This window comes from Polypterus senegalus, chromosome 1, assembly GCF_016835505.1.
Source record: "Polypterus senegalus isolate Bchr_013 chromosome 1, ASM1683550v1, whole genome shotgun sequence".
Lineage (NCBI taxonomy): Eukaryota > Metazoa > Chordata > Cladistia > Polypteriformes > Polypteridae > Polypterus > Polypterus senegalus.
In genome coordinates this window covers 140,074,959-140,093,528 of record NC_053154.1, presented here as the reverse complement: position 1 = coordinate 140,093,528, position 18,570 = coordinate 140,074,959, and the positions used below count along the sequence as shown (strand labels likewise).

Below are 18,570 nucleotides of genomic sequence, written 5' to 3'. Positions count from 1 at the left end.
GGGAGACACAAATGCACCAGTGCAATTTGCCCCACTTTCCCTGTTGCCAAGTAATGTTAAACCAAGTCGTCACTACGGTGTTCCCAAATCGCACTTTGCTGATAAACTGAGCGCACTGAGTTTGCACGGCGCTTTGGTGACTTTGAAGAACAAAAAAAGTCCGTCTACATGCGGCTCGAACCTTGTGCATGTTTGGTAGCACATATCTGTGTGAGAAGCTCTTCTCAGTGATAAAGACTAACAAAACAGCACACAGGAGTCGCCTCACTGATGAGCACCTGCAATCCATCCTGAGAATCTCCACAACACAGAACCTCACACCAAACAGAAACGAACCTGTTGCCAAAAAAAGATGCCAGGCGTCCAGCTCTAAAATGACATATGAGCAAAGACAACTGAATGATTTGATTTGTTATTGCTGAAAGGAACACATTTTATTTATATTTCCAGGTTTTGTTATGCAGCATGTTCATATTTGAATTTGTATAATTTTGACAGGATATATTTTTATGGAGAGCAAAATCTTTTGGGATATTTAAAATCTAAGTTTATTTTTATATAAAATTACATAAGAGTAAAGAAATTTGAATGTTTGTTCTTTTAACGTTTACTTTATTTCTAACTTGTATAATTTAGACAGGATATATTTTTATGGAGAGCAAAATATTATAAGTTGTTTAAGGTTTGAGTTGATTTATTCAGAATAATATTCCTGTCTGTTTTACCATTCCTACCAAAGATATTTCTGTCGACTAAATAAAAATTCCTTCTATTTAAAATTTAAATAGAACTTGAACAAATACGATAGTTCATAATATCCACGCAGACTTGCACGTAAGAGCGGGTGTCATCCGTTTTAACAAGCAGCGTATTGCACTGATCTGAAATAGCTGTGTGTGTATATATGTAGATATGTATGTATATGTATATATATGTTTATATATGTGTGTGTGTATGTATATATATATATATATATGTATTTGTGTGTATATATGTGTGTGTATGTATGTATGTATGTATGTATGTGTGTATGTATTTATGTGTGTGTGTATATGTATGTGTATATATGTATGTATATATGTATATGTATATATGTTTATATGTGTGTGTGTATATATATATATATATATATATATGTATATATATATATATATGACAACAACACTCATCACTCACAACAGTGACAAAACAATTACATTGACAATCATGTTACGTTATTTTCAAAATGTTTCCTTTTCTTTTCATTGCTTCTTTAACACACTACTTCTCCGCTGCGAAGCCCGGGTATTTTGCTATATAAATATATATATATGCCAGCAACACTCATGACAATGACAACAAAATTATATTGTCAATCGTGTTACGTTATTATTAAAATGTTTCCTTTTCATTACTTCTTTAACACACTACTTCTTCGCTGCGAAGCGCGGGTATTTTGCTAGTTTTTGATATATAATATAATGTGCATAATTTACCAAAACACAAATAATTTGTCTAATGTACTAACTAAAAAGTTATAAAAAGTGCCTAGCCTACTTCGATTAAGCTAGGAGCATGCCGGCGTGCATGGTCGCAGCGGCTCAGGGCTCTCCTTTTCAGTGCACTTTTTTGTTGTTTTTTACTTTTTTTGTCCTTGTTTGTGCACGATCGGTTCGGCGAACATCCGCTACACCATTCAGAACCTTATAGACATCGGTGTCCAGAGCCAGACATCTGTTTCGAGTGTTTTTCATCACACGCACAACATCCCAGACAACATAGCGAGACCATTGGGCTCTCCGTGGATTGTTGTCAGGTCTAGGAGATGACACAGACGGAGGAGGGAAAGAAAGCAGAAGCTGGGCCGCAGATCCGGCGTTATGCTAAAGCTAAAAAACAGCCATACAAGCCCTATACAGAACTTTTTTCTGCACTGAAGGAGCTGCTTTTAATCTCATTGTAGATGCGTATAGTGACAATAAAAAGCATTCTATTCTAGAAACAATTTCATACTGTACTCACCATTTAATTTGACATCTTTGGGCTGCAGGAAGGGAGGAGATATTTCCACACAATGTCCAGCTTCGTTTCGATTGCGATCGCTTTCTTTTACCTTCTCTTCCTTCCTTAGCAATTATGTGTCTTGCTTGCATGGTCTTAATGAATTATATGTATATAGGTAAATCACTGCAATGACGGAAATTACATCCACAAACACATGTATCTGGGCTCCGACTGACGCTACTAACGCTCTCGGTTGTTTGTTTACAATCGCTAAGCGATACACGTGACCACATCCGTTTAAATAGCGCAAGATGTTGATCGTAAATCAAAACAAAAATTTCATTTTAAACTTCCTGATAATTTATTATAAATTTTATTAATAAAATCAACAACTAAAACACTTTTTTGAATAAAAATTTTTTATTTAATTTAAAGTACCGGCATGCAAAGTTACTTCTTCATCTGAAAGATGGCTCTGTGGTTTCGTCATTATTTACTTCTGTATTCATCGGCAAAGCCGGCATTGCGCTGGAAATCTTGAATCTGAAACGATACTCGTATAAACTGACCCCCAAACTCCAAGCCAAAAATCTAGGATGAAATTCTCGGCTTATATAACAGGATCTACGGTACTCTATATTTATGCTGACTTTGCTTTTCCTTACTATAAACATTGGACATAAGGGCCGTTTTATCTTACGGGCCAAATCCCTCTCATATACATACAGTACTTCATGACCTTGAACTAATCCTAGCAAGACACAGCATATTTTCTTGAAATTTCTACAAAAAGTCATTCCTACAGGTGCCTGTTGACTAGTATAAAGGATTTATTTCTGTCCTGCAGCCCCCAACTTGAGATTACTGTTTCATTTTAGATGAAACCAAGTTCCTTTTTTTAGCCAGTTCTAACAAGCTGTGGAGTGAGCTAAACACATAAGAACATTTGTATTTAGGGCTGGGCGATTTTGCCTAAAAAAAAAATCTTCGATTTTTAAAGAAAAATTCGAGTTTTGATTCGATTTTCAATTTTTTTTTTCCAATGCACTTAAAAAATGGCTGCAGACAGCAGACATCTGCTATGATTGTCCTCAAGAGTTAAAATGCGTAGAATCCCAAAACAAAAAGTAAATGAGGCTCTGTCATTCAACAATGTCAAGCTTTAACCCAGGTTTAAGCAAAAGTGCAACAGCTTCACAGTAGCTTAAATTTTCTGTTCAAGAAATCAGATAATTACAAATGTTGTAACATATAACATTACAATTAAAAAAAATAAACTCTCCTCAGTATAGTGTGAATATAAAAAATGAAACATGCCTGTGACAGACATATAGTCTGCTCAAAGAATGAACAAATGTAAACTTTTATCTATAACAACAAAACACGTGCTTGTTAGATCTCTGAAACATTGTGCATGCTCATTCTAAACATTTTTTGCAAGAAAGATGAGCCTGTCCACAACCTCTGGCTTAAGGCAGGCCCGGTTGCAGGTAACTATTCCCCCACCCACACTAAATACCCTCTCTGAGGGGGCACTAGTGGCTGGAATAGAAAGATATTTTTTAGCCAGTAAGATTAGCCTTGGAAAGTTGGGCTGATGCAGCTTCCACCATTCAAGAGGATCTGTGTCTGGCTCTATGTCTGGAATAAGGAAATACGTTGCAAGCTCAGTCTCAATTTTTGTTTTCCCAGATTGTGGGTGTGGCATGGTGGATGGTGCACTGTTTTTAAAGAAGGCACCCAGAGTCATTTTCTTTTTTGGTGGGGTGTTCTCTTGAACAGCAGAGGGACCAGCTTCCTCTGTGGTAGAGTTGCAGAGATCTCAGACACCGCTCTTTTTTTGACAACTTCCAGTTTGCTTGCATCAATGTAGGTTGTACGGAACCTCGGGTCTAAAAGTGTGGCCATGTCCAAAAGTTCCTCTTTCTCCAAATCACAGTATTTACTTTCGAGGTAACGCATGATGTTAGCTTTGATTGTTTTTGTTAGCTCCAAATCTTCCTCCTCTGGCAGGAGGAGACTTGTTTTAAACAAATGCATCACTGGTTTGATGCATGACACACTAACATATGATTCCCCTGACAGTGCATCAGTGAAGTCCTGAAGAGGTTTTACTGCTTTGTTGGTGGCTTCTAATACTTCCAAATCTTGCCACGTGGGAACAAGATGACGCGTTTTCTTGTCCGCACTCAGGACACGAGTTATTGCCTTCTCTTGCTCAAGAAAGCGCTCAATCATCTTTTGACGAGACCCCCAACGTGTTGGGGATTCTGAGATCAAAAGATGCTGGGAAGTCCAAGCTCAGCCTGCACCTCTGTCATGTCTCGCCTTTTTTTCCAGCTGTAGGAGAAGGCTGATACAGCTTTTTTGCAGACCCCTATGGCCCGATCGATCCTTGGATCCTTCACATCATTCTCTGTAATAAATGTGAAAAGATATTTAGTATATTTTTTGTCACTCCAAGCTTAAACTATATATTTGATTATGTGAGTTTTCAAAATTGTTTTGTACTTTTATCACAATTTTAATAGCTGTAACACATTTTAATACATAATGTATAATGAATACAGATTAAGGAAAACTCAGGTTTATTTATGTAACCCAGTCTATGTGTGTAAACCAGTTGAAATATATACCATGTTCTGGCTATTAAGTTATAAGCAAACAGTACTTTACAATGTGCAAGTATGTGCACCTATTTATTCTTACACCAACTCTTACCTATAGCGTTGTGCAGACGAGTTGTTCCTCCGAAAGTCCCCAGGAGCTGAGAGCGTCTTTTAAGCCATGGGCAATTATGTCACCAGTGTGGTTGTCGGGAAATCGCTGTCTGAAGGCAGATGCTGCGCAGAGTCCAACTAGTGTTGATGTAGTGAACCGTCAGACTCAGATATGGCTGCATCGTCCGGCTGGACCACAGGTCCATTGTGGCTGATTAAAACTGCATCTCTTCCAGCTCACTGCGGATCTTTTCCTGAGTTGTATTGTACAGGTGAGGCAGCGCTACATTGGCAAAATACTTGCGACTGGGAACAACGTACCTCGCATCTAATACTTTCAGCATGTGATTAAAGCCTCGCTTTTCGACAGAATAACTTGGAAGCATGTCTGTGGCAATATAAAACGTGATCGCCTCTGTAATCGCTTTCCATCGCGCTCCGTTCTTATCATAAGGTACACAGTTTGTAAAGCTCTCTGGAAGTGTAGTTTGCTTTTTAGCAGGTGTGCTAGAGGAGCCGTTTTCGCTACAGAGTCGGCTGCACTTCTCCCATTCTTCGGGATGTTTATTCCTCAGGTGCTGGAAAAGATTTGTTGTACTGCTGCTTCCAGTAGCAGCAGCCTTGAAACATATTTTGCAGCAAGGCTTCTGTGTTTCGTCTGCTGCATCAAAACCAAACCAGTTCCAAATTATGGAATTACCTGTGCCTTTCTTTGGAAGTAGTTCTCTGCTACACGCTGCCATGTTGTTTTGACTGTGTTAGGCGGGGCGGGGGCTGGCTAATATTGCTTCGGTAACCAACAAGGACGAAAGCGGAAAAGTCGAAAAACTATTGTGGCAAAAAACTCGAGTTTGCAAAATAAAAATCGCTTTAAACTACAAAATCGATAAATCGATGAAATCGATTTTTTGCCCAGCCCTATTTGTATTATGCAATGATTAAAAAATTACATTGCAGATTTTTCTTTTAAGCCTTAGTTTTTCTTCAGTACATACTGTATCACCATAGGAACACCAGTGAAATAGTCTTTTACAATACGAAAGCAGACACCCTAAAAAGTTGTTCCAAGTCTACCCCAATATCACCATGGAATTGCAATGTAAAGTTGCCTTGTGAAACTGTGCATTTACTGAGATGAATTCTAGAATTTTTAAATTTTGATCCTCAATACCCATTTAAGTTGCTTGTAAAAGCAAACACAGTTAAAAAGGTGATGTTCTTTTGATCACAGTGACATCACAATAACATTAAAGTTACATGGCACAAAACTGAATCAACATGATCCATTTGTGTAGATTCCTAAAGTCCAAGAAGACTGAAGAACTTTTTTTTACAATTGTTGAGAAAAAATTAAGGGTAGTTAAAACTTACAAAACACAGTTTCCCATTAGCATTTTTATGATTTGGCCATGAGGAAGTATGGCACATTCTTGAGTAGCCCCGCTATTGCTTCATGCTCTACTTGCACTCTCCAACATTGTAAGTGGAAAATCTTACAATAATAATAAAAGTATGCACCTATATATGTTAGAATTGAGAGGATGGGTGAAAAACAAAGTCACCCACATACAGTATCCTCCATGAGCTCTGCGCATTCAAGGATTTCTGTGAAAGGCAGGGGCCCCTGTGGCAGCCCCCCATGCCTAAAAGTGACACCAAGGATGCAAAATGTAAAAAAAAAAAAAGTACCTTTATTAACAAATAACCACAGGGATACATGGCATATTCTCATTGCCTTTACTATCATTTTAAACAGCGAGCAAGATTCCTTACCAACGTTTGTGCCATGCTATTCCCCTCCTGTCTTTGGGTACTGTTGCTGGCTTCCACCTAGGCTATCTGTTTGGCACTGGTGCCTCTGTCTAATGCTGTTTCATATGGACATACACAACACATATACAAAGCAAACTGCTCCCTGGTCATCTATGTGTTCATACACATATCTGCAGGACCTTTTTGGTAACAGTGCATGACTGTCTCTCTCTCTCTCTCTCTCTCAATTGCCTGATACAAGACTTATCCCAGCACTGTTACATTCCAGTGGAACCCTTGCTGCCTGTAACCTTTTGCCAGCTGGTTGCTTGTCACTGCACTGTGCTATGACTAACAATTGTCATCTCTTGCACAGCAATTACACACAGAGCCTGTACTATTGTTCTTTCACAGTTGTTGCATAGGTGGTTGCATCCATCCATCCTCTTCCGCTTATCCAAGGTTGGGTCGCAGGGGTAGCAGCTTGAGCAGAGAGGCCCAGACTTCCATCTCCCCGGCCACTTCCCAAGGTGTTCCTAGGCCAGCCGGGAGACATAGTCCCTCCAGCGTGTCCTGGGTCTTCCCTGGGGCCTTCTCACGGTTGGACATGCCCATAACACCTCACTGTTGAGGCGTCCAGGAGGCATCCTGATCAGATGCCAGAGCCACCTCATCTGACTCCTCTCGATGCAGAGGAGTAGTGGCTCTACTCTGGCCTGGCCATTGAACCTTCGATGTTAATTAATGTTGATTTATTTTGTTTTCTTATTGTGTCTTTTATTTTTCTATTCTTTATTATGTAAAGCACTTTGAGCTACGGTTTGTATGAAAATGTGCTATATAAATAAATGTTGTTGTTGTTGTTACTCTGAGCCTCTCCCGGATGACTGAGCTTCTCACCCTATCTTTTAAGGGAAAGCCCAGACACCCTGCGGCGGAAACTCATTTCAGCCGCTTGTATTCGCAATCTCGTTCTTTCGGTCACTACCCACAGCTCATAACCATAGGTGAGGGTAGGAATGTAGATTGACTGTTAAATTTAGAGCTTTACCTTATGGCTCAGCTCCTTTTACACCATGACAGACCGATGCAGAGTCTGCATCATTGCGGACACCACACCGATTCGCCTGTCGATCTCACGCTCCATTCTTTCCTCACTCATGAACAAGACCCCGAGATACTTGAACTCCTCCACTTGGGGCAGGATCTCGCTCCCAACCCAGAGGGCACTCCACCCTTTTCCAGCTAAGGACCATGGTCTCGGATTTGGAGGTGCTGATTCCCATCCCAGCCGCTTCACACTCAGCTGCTAACCGATCCAGAGAGAGCTGAAGATCATGGCCTGATGAAGCAAACATGACAACATCATCTGCAAAAAGCAGTGACCCATTCCTGAGTCCACCAAACTGGACCCCCTCAACGCACTGGCTTAGCCTAGAAATTCTGTCCATAAAAGTTATGAACAGAATCGGTGACAAAGGGCAGAACTGGCAGAGTCCAACTCTCACTGGAAACTGGTTTGACTTAGTGCCGGCAATGTGGACCAAGCTCTGACACCGATCGTACAGGGACCAAACAGTCCTTATCAGGTGGTCCGGTACCTCATACTATCGGAGTACACCCCACAAGATTCCCTGAGGGACACGGTCGAATGCCTTTACCAAGTCCACAAAATACATGTGGACTGGTTGGGCAAACTCCCATGCACCCTCCAGGACCCTGCTAAGGGTGTAGAGCTGGTCCACTGTTCAAGGAGGGGTAGGTGGTTGCAGTAATCTGCTATTGGTGGAAAAAGTCAGGTTGCATGGAAAAGTCTGACACATGCCCTCTGCTTACTAACACTGGAAAGACTGGAGATATACTTATATACTCCAGTATGACTAAACACACAAGCACACAAGGGGGTATAAATGCAATGAGAAAATCCATCCATCCATTATCCAACCCACTATATCCTAACTTCAGGGTCACGGAGGTCTGCTGGAGCCAATACCAGCCAACACAGGGTGCAAGGCAGGAAACAAACCCTGGGCAGGGTGCCAGCCCACCGCAGACAATGAGAAAATATAATTCAAAATAAATAAAGGGAACATAAATAACTTACTTCAATTTAGGCCTGCCTAGACAGGATTGTTCCTCACTTTTCCCTAAATGCATAGTGCTGTTTCCCACAATGTGTCATACAGAATACAAAACTCCTGGCGTCTTCTATACCTTATTGTATGTACTGCCTGCCATTTAAGCTCTTATCACCTGCTATATTGACTACAGCTTCACTAGAACTATGAGAACTGGAAGGAGCTCTTAAGCGTACTCGAAGGGTCACTTCCAAGCTGAACCCCTGCAACACTCAGGACCATCTTAGGAATACAGGGCTATGTAAAATTCCTGCGATTGTTTTTCTAAAACTCCTCCTAGTGGCAAAAAGCATCTCTGGAGTCCAGAACCTTTATATATAAAGGTATATTAAAGGGCCAAGCAGCCAAAATAGAGTTTGGTCTACTTTAACACATGTATTATACAGCTCCCTACTGCCATCTACTGGGCTGGTCTTTTTCATAGGGTCATTATTTTTGGATGGGATAAAATCAACTGTTTCTTGTAGCAGATAGTTAAGTCACTGTCCATAATCCTGGAGTCTGTTCTTTGGAAAGCACTGAAGTTGTACATTTTATTTATAAAAAAATAGCAATAGATTACCAAGTAAAATATAGAATGGGTATAGTGTAGGAACTATTAAACAATTTTGTTGTTGGACTGTAGGTGTAAATTCTTACATCTAGCGCTGAAAGAGGAAAACAAGAAGTCATAGAGTTGGTCAGTGATGTCAGTATTGAGCAAGAACTCAACATATAAGTCATGTACTGTAGTTGAGCATGCATGCATTATCCAGTTAAATATGCTAAAGTTTAAAGGTAATTGCTTCAGTTATTTCAATATCTCTTCTATCTTTCTTTAAATTAAATTTTTCATCTTCCATTTTTGCATCATTTTTAACATTTCCACAGATTTGTGCTAGCAGATCTTGTTTCACTGGTAAATGTTAGCAAACTGAAAAAAACAATATTGTGTTGGGGAATAATTTTGTGCAGTAAATTCCATAAAAATATTTTATATTCATAAAGTGAATATTTTACAATGTACCGCCAGTCATATTAAATACTGTGAAACAAGAGCAATAGCCTTGATATGTTTACTTCTTGTATTAATTTTTAAATCCCATTTAACATTTTTAATACTCCTAATATTTTTTTCCTGGCTTATTAACTTTCAACCCTGCAATGCTTTTTGCTGTAGAGCCTCAATCTAAGGAGACAGAAGTTACACGACGGTTTTCTTTAGCCTCCTCAATCAGTTCCTCAGCTACTAGACGCACAAAAGGTACTTAAAAACCAAACATTATGATGTATAGTTTATGTTCTCAGAAAGAGAGACATGGTCTACTGCATTGCTGAAATGCAGGTGGTTCTCATCATGTATAACAAAGACTATTTCAAGGTAGCAGAAACCACCAGTTTTTTGTAAAGTAGTACAATGGATTTCTTGCTGTGCCTTCTGAGTCTGAGGTAAACTACACTAGAGGCTCAAAACTTACATTACACATAATTTTGAAAGACTGACAAATAGAGTAGCAGGACAGACTTTCTGTAAAGGACACATTTTTGATCATTTCATCCATTTTGTAAACAAACCTTTTCATGGTAGATCACAGTGAGCCAGGGACTATGCTGGAAGCATCTTGTCTAAGACAGGACACCCATGCATACAGTTTGTAGGGCATGTACCTCTAAAGGATGTAGATGGAGAGAGAGATCTTTTGGTGCACCCATGAAGGCAAAAGAAGAATGCACAGATTCTATAGAGCCCATTGATGAGAACATAATTCCACCTTAATTTCCTGGATCTGTGAGGCAGAAGATAAAGGATTTGATTATCCCCTAAATGTATATATTTATTCTGTGGAACATTTATTGACAGCTCAGTCTGACTGACTGCTTTTCCTGCCTTTTATGGTAATCAAGGTGTATTTGAAACTAGACTAAAAATTGATTACTAGTTATTGAACAACTACAACAGCTCCAATATATTGTTGCTTTTACACTAAAACATTTATATTTATCTTTGTACATGGTACAACACCAGCGCCTTTGGGTACATTTTGGTGATGAATATTATTTAAAGTGGTTTTCCTTGTCAGCTTAATAAACAGCTTCAATCTTAGTTGCTAAAGATTGGGAGAGAAATAGGAATCAGAGGAACAGACATGACTTTATGCATGAAAAATCTTTTTAAGTACCTGCCAAACAAGAAATTATTGAGGTTATTCTACTGTAGATTTCTAAACTTTGCTCTAGTCCACCCCTGAAAACCACCATTTAGAAATCCTTATTGAAGTGTTAAGTTTGTGATGGGATGCACCAAACCATCGGTGAGCCAGAAAACTCCATGTAAAATTTTCCAATCATGTACCATCAGTGTGGATTGGTACTTGGCATGGAAGGTTTTCTTCAAAAGAAAATTACATTTGCAGAAGGAATAAGTCCATTGTAAAAAGGAAACTAAAACAACATGTCAAAATAATAGGGCTCCGACTAGAGACGCCATTTAATTGCAACTAGCAAGATCTGAGCATAGCAAGTTGCTGAAACAGTTCTTGGAGTTTTGTGTTATCCTCAGCTTTGAGGTGTCTTCTGGTGAGGTTTTGTAAGGTTTGATTGGTCTTAGGTCCATTCTTTTATAATGTGTGGTAGAAATTCATCCATCCATTAGCCAACCCGCTATATCCTAAACTACAGGGTCACAGGGGTCTGCTGGAGCCAATCTCGGCCAACACAGGGCGCAAGGCAGGATACAAACCCCGGGCAGGGCACCAGCCCACCGCAGATGTGTGGTAGAAATGAACATATTAATTAAAGAAAGAAACCTATCCTGTACAAGGACAAGTTTAGTAAAACCTCTTTGAGTCAGAAATCAGGCAGGAGAAAAGCTGTCCATTGCGTCATTCATTTCTTTTGCAGCACCATGCTGAAGAGGAAGCACTCATCACAGCAGTCTGTTACAGCATAGTCAGAATGATCAAAAAGTACAGATAGGGAGTTAAATTTATATACAGTTGAATTTGCATAACAGAGCTGAATTAATGCTTAAATATCATACTCTGATTGGTTAAAACACATGAGGTGTTTTAGCATAGAGTGCAACCAGCCTGAATTAAGTCTTTCTCCATTATATCCTTGTTCTTCAATATCTCTTGAATTTATCTCTTATTCTGTTATGAAAACTGTATATGTACCAACTAGCAAGTCTTATTAGGTATAGGTGAATGAAAGAACATCACATCAGCCAGTTTCTTGACCCATTCCCCTGGAACATTCTGCTCGTTTACTTGACCATTTCAGCAGTCTTTTCATGACATTAGAAAAAAATGCTTATATAATTCACTTTACATTGTAAACAAAAGTGCTTTACTACTGTTGGCTTTTAATCTGGAAAGTGCCCTAAATAACTATGCAACCTCCAAGTGTATTTTTTCTTCCACACATGGCTTACCTGAAGGGGTGTAGCTAGCAGAAAGGCTGAAGTGTTGTTATTGGTCACTGCCTATCATCTTCTCAAAAAGTGTAAGGAGGAAAATGGGAGATTTGTTAGAGGCTGCACCTCTTTCCCCACTTCCTCCTCAGTGTCTTTAAAATGGACACCACATGAGCCTGGTGAGTATGTGACACAGTACTATACAGTATATTATATACTGATACATTCATATAGTCACTAAATACATTTACAGGTCAGAATGCTATATCCTACATTCACACATACTATACAGGCTTCAATCGTGCTACCAAAACAGCTGATCTGAGCCTGTAGCTCACCTTTTTTCTTCCCTATCCTGTTGTTCCTCTTTACTATTATCAGTTCAGGTCTTATCATGATGCTGTCCTGGTGGTTTTAGTCCATTGTTAAACCACATTTCTTTTTTGCCTCATTTGTTTCTTTTACAAAGATACAGTATAGTAATTTAAATTTGATTTAATCTGTTTCCTGGGAAAGAATTTAGTATAATACCTTTTGTCGTTTGATGTTTTTGCGATTTGTTTCCTGCCTTGCACCCTGTGTTGGCTGGGATTGGCTCCAGCAGACCCCCGTGACCCTGTAGTTAGGATATAGCGGGTTGGATGATGGATGGATGTTTGTTATTTTATGTTGTTCTAAAGAAAACATAATCTATATTTTAAAAGGATTACTCAGTTTTATAATGTCATGCTCTAAATTACCTTTACTAACTTGCAGAATTTTTGTATAGCTATGAGATTTTACTATTTTTTTCACTGTCAGGTACATAACAGTTCATAAATTTTTACAAGGTACATTACAGAAAAATACAAAGCAAAACAATACCTTATAATATAATATATTTAAAAAAAATACAAAAAACAAAGTACCTGCAGCAAAGCCCACTCAGACATGGGGAGAACATACAGGACACAAACCTAGGATGCTGAATCTGTGAGGAAACTCTACTACCTACTGTGCCACAATACCACCACAATTTAACTTTCCACAATTGCCTGATAATGTTCTATATATTTACATATCTTTTATGTACCACTGCCTGATCTAACTTAACTATATGCAGTATTTGCCCTTTCCTGATCATTTATGTTAGGTAGAATGCCTACAGGGGGCTGGGCGGTCTCATGGCCTGGAACCCCTGCAGATTTAATTTTTTTCTCCAGCCGTCTGTCCTCCCTGGCCATTGGACCTTACTTTTATTCTATGTTAATCAGTGTTCTCTGATTTTAATTCTTACTTTGTCTCTCTTCTCTTTCTTCATCATGTAAAGCACTTTGAGCTACATTATTTGTATGAAAATGTGCTATATAAATACATGTTGTTGTTGTTCCTTGTAAAATGTTTATTATATTACTGTCTGTGCTATTAAAATTTGTTTTTCATAAATAGTTTTACTTTGCATTAAGATTCTTAAACAAAATATTTTCAAAGGCAGAATATTTCATGTTCAGGGTTGCTTCCAGTTACTATTTGGTAGATTACCCTTAAAGATAAAAAATGGATATGGCATACATAATGTACAGTATATAAAAATTAAAGACCAAGTTACCTTCTTTCTGTCTCCATTTTTAGTCATGATTTTTTAAACATCTGCAGGGCCTGCTTTAAATTTCTGTATTTTTAATAATTTAGCAACAAATGTCAAAAATCTAAATTTAAATTTAGTCTCCATAAATTAAAAATACATTGCCAACAGATAAAATATCTAGAAAGTTGACTGTCTCAAACCCAGCTTCAGGAAACATGAACAACTGATTATAATCAGCAATTTATTTGAAAGAACATACTAGAAAAGTATGCTTTTCTATTGTGCATTTTATATTTTTTCTGAATATTTTTATATATTTGTCAATTAAATATTTTTATCGACTCACTGAAATAGCATGCAGTATATCACACTTAATTCAAAAACATTTTATTGATTATGCTTAACTTGATATGGCATCTGGGGCAACCTTTTACACCATGTTATGAAAAGTAATACCTCTTGTTATGTTTTGGCATTAGATTACAGTAAGGTCAATTCTAACATGCAGTGCATGATGAAGCTTATAATTTTAACTTGAACATTAATGTTAATCAGATAATTTACTTGTAGTAAAAAGAGAGTTTGGCTAGTTGTCATTTGGAAAGGCTTGTATTTTTGTGTATTTGTCATTTTAGTAGGGGCTGGCACTTTGATATTCATTTATTAATAATTAAAAATATTTATTACATTTATGTAAATTAAGACTTCAGCATTGGTTAATGTTTCATTTGGCATATGTGGCTGTTTTTTCATAGTCTAATGTAATTATGAGCACAAACATATCTGGTTGAATTCAATAATTATGTACAGTGCATCCGGAAAGTATTCAAAGCGCATCACTTTTTCCACATTTTGTTGTTACAGCCTTATTCCAAAAAGGATTAAATTCATTTTTTTCCTCAGAATTCTACACACAACACCCCATAATGACAACGTGAAAAAGGTTTACTTGAGGTTTTTGCAAATTTATTAAAAATAAAAAAAAAACTGAGAAATCACATGTAGATCAGTATTCACAGCCTTTGCTCAGTACTTTGTCGATGCACCATTGACAGCAATTACAGCCTCAAGTCTTTTTGAATATGATGCTACAAGCTTGGTACACCTATCCTTGGCCAGATACGCCCATTTCTCTTTGCAGCACCTCTCAAGCTCCATCAGGTTGGATGGGAAGAGTCGGTGCCCAGCCATTTTAAGATCTCTCCAGAGATGTTCAATCAGATTCAAGTCTGGGCTCTGGCTGGGCCACTCAAGGACATTCACAGAGTTGTCCTGAAGCCACTCTTTGATATCCTGGCTGTGTGCTTAGGGTCGTTGTCCTGCTGAAAGATGAACCGTCGTCCCAGTCTGAGGTCAAGAGCGCTCTGGAGCAGGTTTTCATCCAGGATGTCTCTGTACATTGCTGCAGTCATCTTTCCCTTTATCCTAACTAGTCTCCCAGTTCCTGCCACTGAAAAACATCCCCACAGCATGATGCTGCTGCCACCACCATGCTTCACTGTAAGGATGGTATTGGCCTGGTGATGAGTGGTGCCTGGTTTCCTCAAAACGTGCCGCCTGGTATTCACACCAAAGAGTTCAATCTTTGTCTCATCAGACCCGAGAATTTTGTTTCTCATGGTCTGAGAGTCCTTCAGGTACCTTTTGGCAAACTCCAGGCGGGCTGCCATGTGCCTTTTACTAAGGAGTGGCTTCCGTCTGGCCATTCTACCATACAGGTCTGATTGGTGGATTGCTGCAGAGATGGTTATCCTTTTGGAGGGTTCTCCTCTCTCCACAGAGGACCTCTGGAGCTTTGACAGAGTGACCATCGGGTTCTTGGTCACCTCCCTGACTAAGGCCTTTTCCCCCGATTGCTCAGTTTAGATGGCCGGCCAGCTCTAGGAAGAGTCCTGGTGGTTTCGAACTTCTACCACATACGGATGATGGGAGGCTACTGTGCTCATTGGGACCTTCAAAGCAGCAGAAATGTTTCTGTAACCTTCCCTAGATTTGTGCCTCGAGACAGTCCTGTCTTGGAGGTCTACAGACAATTCCTTTGACTTCATGCTTGGTTTGTGCTCTGACATGAACTGTCAACTGTGGGACCTTATATAGACAGGTATTTACCTTTCCAAATCATGTCCAATCAACTGAATTTACCACAGGTGGACTCCAATTAAGCTGCAGAAACATCTCAAGGATGATCAGGGGAAACAGGATACACCTGAACTCAATTTTGAGCTTCATGGCAAAGGCTGTGAATATTTTTGTACATGTGATTTCTCGTTTTTTTTTTTTTTTTTAATAAATTTGCAAATACCTGAAGTAAACCTTTTTCACATTGTCATTATGGGGTGTTGTGTGTAGAATTCTGAGGAAAAAATGAATTTAATCCATTTTGGAATAAGGCTGTAACATAACAAAATGTGGAAAAAGTGATGCGCTGTGAATACTTTCCGGATACACTGTATAATGTGCCCTGTGGAAAGTGACTAATAGATAAGTATTTGTTAAGACTTGTACTTAAGCTTATTCAGATCCACAAACATTGGGTTCCAGTTAAGTACAGTACAGTATATGTTTAAATGATATTTAAAAAATTGTATAATTTGAAACAGGAATAATTTAAACTGAGAAATTTATAAAATGCGTATATTGTAAATAAATCATTTTCAAATATTAGATATTTCCCAAAGTACATAGAGGCTATGTGCAATATATCTGTGGACTTGCAATGCCACTTATACCTACAGATTAAACAAGAATGGCAGAAAAAATGCCCCCAATGTGCTTAATGTTCATGTATGTGTATTATAAAATATATGTACTGAGTTTAATACTGCAATTATTACAATAACATGTAAACATATCGGTCTGAACATTATTCTATACAGGTCCACTCGCTCCTAACCTTAAAGCTAAAAGGCATGAAATAAAGAGTGACCCTACTCCTTTGGGTTATGAAGGTATAGACTAACATTTTGCTTTTATTATGCATGAATACTTTTTCTATTTTAAGCACATATTAAACATATTTCTTAATCTGGGTTTGAGTGTTACTTGTGCTTTGCTGTTGATTAATCTTTTCATTTGCTTCTTTGAATTCTATTATGTTCTTATAGTATATTAAAGAATTCTTTTATTTTGTTTTCCTAAATAATACTGTAACAACATATCATTTTATTATTTTCTGTACTTAATGGTTGCTGGTGGGACTAATTTAGAAAACTAATACAAACTAAACTAATACAAATAACTTGCTAAACAGCATACAAGATGATACAACCTTTGCATTGGTGGCTTTAAGTAGGAACTTGTGAAATATTATCTAAAGTTCTGAATTTATCCACTTTGTTGTGATTAACTTATAAACTAATTATAATTACATCAAAAATAATCAGAAATAACTTACTTAGCCTTTGCTGATGCATCAGTAGTTTATCCAGCAATCTGTGGACTCTTACCAACTCTGTAGTATATTATGTTCAGAAATTCTTGTTTTTTGTTTTTTTTTAACCTTGTGTGTATTAATAGTTCTTTGTTTTTAATTTTCCAAATCAAGTGAGAGTTTCTGTTGTTTTGCTTTTTGTCATATTCCTATAAAAAACTTTCACATTCCACCATTTTTGGACAGGTGCTAGAATTGTGTTGCACACAATAAACACAAAGATTTGCTTACTGAAAGTCTAATGTAATTTAAACTAAAAGCTAAAGTAAAAATAGACAAATAATCATTTAAAAAACAATGGCGACTGACATTATTTATTATGCATTTACTTTATACTCATAGGCAACCTTGCATGTTTTGTTAATTTTATGGAAAATTCTGAAACTGTAGAATTTTTTTTATATTTTATAATTTTGGAGGTATATGTTCATTCCACTGAGTCCATACAAAAAACAATATATAAATCAAAATGTGTAATCATACTAACACTTTTTTCTAATAGTTGTTTTTTTTTTTGTCCCAGATACATTACGTGACGCTATACCAGCTGTCATTAAACGTAACAGTACATGTACAGATTCAGTTGTACCTAGATCTATCTCCCAGACAGGTAAGTAAACACACAAAGCATCACATTTTCCTTTACTGTATTTATTAGAGGAATCAGAAACACACAATGGTCATGTCTCAGTAATGAAGCCAAAATCAGGCATATTTCTATTTGATGTACATTAGATTTCATTAAAACATTGCAGGATACAAATAGAAGTTATATCTTTACTTTTGTTAAATGATATACTGTATTATGCATGCTTAGTTTCTTTTATGCATTTTATTTTGTTGTTTTTAAGGTTAGTTATATTTGAATTATATTTGATTGTTAATTTAATTCATAAACACATTCATATGTTGTTGTATACAATATATAAAAAGGGTGGATTCACCGACCAATACCATCCTTGGACACTGCTGAGGATTTTGAGACTATTCCTTCAAGCCCTGAAGATTTTTCTAACTCTTCTGATGCAGATGAGGAACCAAACAACAAAAATGTAAGAAATATACAACAAAATAAATGTTTTTTTTTCTCAAATTGGCCATTAGCTTTATTTTTTAAATAATTGTACAAATCAGTTTGTTGTGTAGGGCATATTTATGTGTCTTGTATTTAAGTCGCATACTTTTTGTAAAATACCATCTTAGTAAACCAACTTTATGTAGCTGTTACCTTTACACAGATAACTATCTTATGAAAGCATAAGACAAATAACATGGTAGTATTGTGGGAATATTTTCTTATTATTCTTCTTCTTTAGGAGCAGGGTTTGTTCCAGGCTCAATTAACATATGAACCAAAAACTTCTGAAGAATTATTTCTAGAAACAGGGAATGTAGTAGAATTTATTGAGGAAGAAGAAAATGGACAATGGTGAGTAATAACCTCATACAAGTTATTATTTCTTGTTTATGCACAGTTTATACAGTATAGGTATTGTTAAAGATGTTTCATTAGTTTGTTGGTTTTAAGGAATGTCCACCGGTAACATGGATGACCCAAATTAGTGATTCTTGCACACTTCTGGCTA

General features: G+C 37.5%; 1 protein-coding gene across 9 annotated transcripts in view; it reads left to right on the top strand.

Moving 5' to 3' along the window:
• The window catches only part of mcf2l2 (MCF.2 cell line derived transforming sequence-like 2), a 423,828-nt gene that overhangs the window by 381,834 nt on the left and 23,424 nt on the right, over positions 1 to 18,570 (top strand). For 6 of the 9 annotated variants that reach the window (XR_005634352.1, XM_039759079.1, XM_039759061.1 and 3 more), the window contains 5 exons: positions 9,753 to 9,836; positions 16,431 to 16,502; positions 17,508 to 17,594; positions 17,918 to 18,036; positions 18,301 to 18,413. Coding sequence is in view for 8 of the 9 variants with exons in the window: in XM_039759079.1 (XP_039615013.1) it covers positions 9,753 to 9,836; positions 16,431 to 16,502; positions 17,508 to 17,594; positions 17,918 to 18,036; positions 18,301 to 18,413 (475 nt within the window). In the remaining variant the exon portion in view is untranslated. The remainder of the gene's footprint in view (positions 1 to 9,752; positions 9,837 to 16,430; positions 16,503 to 17,507; positions 17,595 to 17,917; positions 18,037 to 18,300; positions 18,414 to 18,570) is intronic. The other 3 variants (XM_039759088.1, XM_039759069.1, XM_039759102.1) reach the window with 2 other exon arrangements.